Source organism: Egretta garzetta, unplaced genomic scaffold, assembly GCF_000687185.1.
Source record: "Egretta garzetta isolate BGI_Z169 unplaced genomic scaffold, ASM68718v1 scaffold561, whole genome shotgun sequence".
Lineage (NCBI taxonomy): Eukaryota > Metazoa > Chordata > Aves > Pelecaniformes > Ardeidae > Egretta > Egretta garzetta.
The window spans coordinates 756,122-760,680 of record NW_009258760.1 but is presented as its reverse complement, the minus strand read 5'-3'; the positions used below and the strand labels follow the sequence as shown (position 1 = coordinate 760,680).

The 4,559-nt window shown below is 51.9% G+C and overlaps 1 protein-coding gene across 1 annotated transcript in view; it reads right to left on the bottom strand.

The window, feature by feature from the left end:
* The window catches only part of FOSL2 (FOS like 2, AP-1 transcription factor subunit), an 11,817-nt gene that overhangs the window by 5,228 nt on the left and 2,030 nt on the right, over positions 1-4,559 (bottom strand). The window contains exons 2-3 of the mRNA XM_009649302.2: positions 4,482-4,559; positions 746-853 (exon numbers count right to left, since the gene is read on the bottom strand). The exon at positions 4,482-4,559 is cut by the window's right edge and continues 25 nt beyond it. Of these exons, the coding sequence (XP_009647597.1) occupies positions 746-853; positions 4,482-4,559 (186 nt within the window). The remainder of the gene's footprint in view (positions 1-745; positions 854-4,481) is intronic.

Genomic DNA, 4,559 nt, shown 5'->3' with positions numbered 1-4,559 from the left:
TCCCTACACTGAGAATACCTCCTGAATTTGAGTCGGCAGCGCGTTTCACTGGTGTGCTTTCACTGCTGCTGCTGCGCCTGTTAATAAGATCATGGAATACAGCCAGCCCCAGGCTGGTTCTCGAGCAGGAGCGCTGCAGCCTTCTCTCCAGCCTCTTTCAATGCAACCCATCCATCCTTGTCTCCTCTTCAGCCAGTCCCTTGCCCACCCCACGGCTCTTGCACTCAGCCCTACCTTCTCCAGCTTCACCAGTTATTACCCCCGTGGCACCAGACCACACACCTCTGCAGTGCTTGCTTTGTATAGGAAATCAGTTACCCCCATCAAAAAAAGGTTAGCCTAAAGGATGTAGCTTTGATAAGTACACATATCATCTGCCTTGTTTTCTACTGCTTTTGGATGATCCTACTGTCTTCAGTGCTTTTGTCCTTAAAGCCTGCCTTTGAGGCACACAGCATCTTTATTTCCACTTAGGGAGGGACACTGGTGCTAGCTTGGAGGCTAGAAGGGAGGAGAGCTCCTAGGACATTTTGGGCAGTCAGCAAGGGGAATTTAGGCTCCTGAGCTCCGGGCCCAAGCCCTCACCGCAGCTGATATAGGAGCAATGCCAGAAGCCCTGGAAGGGGAAGGCAGGGTGCATTTTGTAGCATCCTCCTCAAACGTGTGAGGGGAGGGAGAGCAATGCCCTTCGAGCTGGTCCAAAGGGCGGGCGACAAGGAAGGAGAAATGTATGCGGAGCACGTACCGCCTGGAGTTTCTCTGTTAGCTCTCGACGCCTGTTACGACACTTAGCAGCTGCCAGCTTGTTCCTCTCTCTCCGGATCCTTCGCTTCTCTTCTTCCTCGGGCGACAGCTATGGGCAAGTGCCAAGAAAACCCACAATCAGATCTGAGCAAGGCATTCCTTGAAGTTTGTGAGGATTTAACCGCAACGCAAAGAAAAAAGGCCTGATCCAGCAGGATGCTGAGCACTCCCCCTCTTCACTGGTGTCAGCAGAAGATGAAAGCACACGGTATCTCTGCCTGCACTGGGTCTTAGCAGAAGGGTGAGGAGAAGATGGAGCAGGGGGAAGGTTGTGTAAGAGGACAGTGAATCTGCACCAAGGCCAAACAGATAAAAGATGCTCTGATTGTTTCACAACTTGGGTGGTACATTAAGCAAAACCAGAGCACGATGTTGTAAGTGCCTCTTTCTTGAAAGAAAATATCTGCTGCTTCCCACACAAAAATAGTTGTTAGCTTGAAGGTCGAGGATGGGGTGGAGGGGGAGACAGGGAAATCAGCAGAGCTCCCATCAAATCCGTGAAGCAACAATGATTTATACCACCCAAAAATCTGACCTCACATTTTCGAGCACTCAGCGAGATAACACACTGTGCTTCTTGCATCAGCAGACAAGGCCCCAGTGATATCAAGGGCTTCCTGAGGCCAGCTGACATCCTCACTGATGTAAATCAGGAGCAATTCCATAGAAACCCATTGAGCGACACACTTGCGAAACCAGAGGAAGTGAGCAGGAGCCCACAAGATCTGGCCAAGTCAGGCCTAGCTTTTGGGGTTTGAGACGAGGTTTTACAAATCCCAGCGGTGGCTGATGGGCTTGCACCGAGGCCGGGGAGCCGGCGTGGCCTGGCTCAGGGCTGCGGCGTGCGGGGGCCGGTGCCGCCAGCCAGCCCTGGGGATTCACCGCACGTGCCGGGCCGTGCATCCTCCCTGTCCCCTGCTGCAGGCCAGCATTGTCCCCCATGCCGCAGCCGCACTGGGCCAGCGTGTGCTGCGGGGGCTCCGGCCCAGTGACTGCAAACAAAAGCGAAACGAGCAGCCTGCAAAGCACGTGTCGGATCTCACGCAGTGCCAGCGGAGAACAGAAAGAAAAACCTTTTCATAAAAGCTTTCAATTTTAATTGTCTTCAGGGACTATCAAAATCGCAAATGAGACGTTCACTCATTTACTATCTTTTCTTTTTAGTGTAAGTTTCACTCTAACCTCATTCAGGTTTGTTTTGGTTGGCCTTATTTCCTTAATTTCAATCTTCGCAGTTTCGGGGAGTTTACTTCAGCCTCTGTGCATTCCCCTTGCTCGGTTCTGCTTTTTTTTTTTATTTTTTTTGAGCTCTGGTCTGTGCCAGCCATTTCACCTGCACGCAACACGAGCCTGCAAGTGCACACCGAGCGACACAAGCGCTTCTAGGACTTCAGAACACGGGTTTGGGGCCTGAAAGCTTTCCCATCAGCAGATCACAGCGCTCCATCTCGGGGCAGGGAGTACCTCCACCCCGCTGGGCAGCAGCCGGCGGGGCTTTGGTGTATTCCCCCCTCCCCAGCACGGCTCTGCCTGATCAGTTCCCAGCCTGTGTGTGCGTGGGGTAAAAATGTATTTGCACACAAGTATCTGCAGTACAGCAAAGCTTTAGGCACACACACAGACCCTGTGCTGACTAGGGGCCTCCACATACACTTTTCAAGAGCCCTGTCGTACTTTGGAAGCACAGAGCTCACTGAAATATGTTGGGACTGAAATTTTTCCTCCCAGGCCTTTCAGTCATTTTTAAATTACCTGTCTCGGAGGCTATGCTTTGCAAAAAATCTCACAGATGGGGCTGAAGCCCCTAATCTGGACATGCTTAACATTATACTGGGTCTAAAAGGGAATATTCTGTCAGCAGTTGCTAGATTTGTTTGAGAGCGGTTGGATTTGGCACTCCTCGTGCCCCTGCCATACACCTCATATGTAGCTTGTCCAAGCCCAATACGTGCATTTGCTGGCAGAAAAGTTCATCAAACCAGGCCCTTTTCATGAAGTGTTACACAATGTTTTCCAAAAAGGCACTCCGGTGCGGTGTTCAAAGCACCAACGGTGGAAACCTGAGCCAAAGAGCTGCAGTAAAGCGCCCGGGTACTGCCTTAGCACGTGTCTAATCAAAAGGACTTGGCTTTGAATGACCCACTATGAGCGGCTTGCAAACAAGCCACGGGCCAGGAATCGCTTGGCAGGCATCCTTCAACAAATAACTCTGAACAACAAATAAAGCGGAGAATATGGTGATCTCTTCACGGCCAATTTGTGAACACAGAGGCAGCATTTGTCAAACAAATTAGTTGTTGCTGATTATTCCCCCAGTTCTTGAGAGAGCTTCCCTGGCTTTGGACACCAGCCCTGCATGCAGGGAACCGGGAGGTAGCTCCGGCTGGTGGAAAGGGCTGGCAACCTACCCGAAACACCATGGCTGCCCCATCCGTCCCCCCCAAAACAGGTCCTTAGTGCACCCACACTGGCTCCCTGCACAGAGGTGCAGCTTGCTCTGGAAAAGCGACTTTAACCCCTTCCCTGCCTCTTAGGTCTAAACCAGACAGCGACTGCACATAAAACAATCAGACTGTGAATCAAAACAGATGACGTGGAAGTAAAAGTAGGGCTGGTGAGTCTTATTAGAAACAGACCTCGTGCAATAGCGTCTGCTGGCGTATCGAGGGTGCGCAGCGCGTCTCGTTACACTGCTCTGCAGCGACCCACACAACTGCTGCTCGGGAACAATTCGGGGAGATCTAGATTGTTCAGATTTTTTTATATATTTTTTTTTTAAAAAAAAAAAAAGAAATCAGCCTAGTACTGTGGATAGCTATTCACCAGAAAGCCCTGGAGAAGGCTGTTTCTTACTGAGAAGATATTCACAGGGCTGAAATGTTTCCAGCAAACGAGACACCTGCATCTAAGTCCACTGCCCTGCCCCAGCACAGGATCCGGGGTCCTGGCTCAGTAATCCCATCAGGAGGCTGAGCACGAGGCAGCAGTGGCACAAGCCATCCCATCCTGGCTATGAAAATGCCACTGGGTTGGGAGCAGAAAAATCTCTGCTTATGGAAGATCCCCACCTCATCACTGTAAAGTGATCGAGCGATTGCGTGTTTGTAGTGGGAAGGTGGATTTAGACCCCAGACATCCGGAAGGCTCTTGCTACGAGAGCAGAGGTGCTCTAGGGAAACTGTTCCTCCCTGCACTGTGCTGGTTGGCACTGGCGGCATCACCCAAAAGCGAGATTGGAGCAGCGCTAGCTGCCACAGAGCAGATATAAACCACCAGCTGATGTAATTTGGGTGGCAGTTTTGTAAAGGACCTACGTAAAAGCTCCTCTGCTTGCTCAGAGGTTTCCTTCTGCCTGGAGCAGCAGAGACACTCAAATTGAAACCCGAGGCTCAGCTTCAGAGTTTCACCTGCTTTTGAAACTGAGCCGCAATGCGGCCCCAGTGGTGTGAAGCGTTTGATGGAGATTGGGTAAGTCTTGCCGTATGATGGGGAAGCAGCAATGAAAATCACCCTCCAGCTTACACCCTGCGTCACCCCGAGAAACCCCAGCACCTGTACAGTGCAGGGGACAGACCTCAGCGCTCCCCCGTGGGGTCAGGAGATCCCACAAGAGGGCAGGGGAATCTCTGTGTGCCTGTTTCGGAGGCACCCCAAGCCGCTCTCCCCGCTGTGGTTACCTGCTCGTCTCTTCGTCTCCGGCCCACCGTGGTCCCAATGGTTTTGATCACACCGGGTCGCTGAAGGGCCGTGGGGCC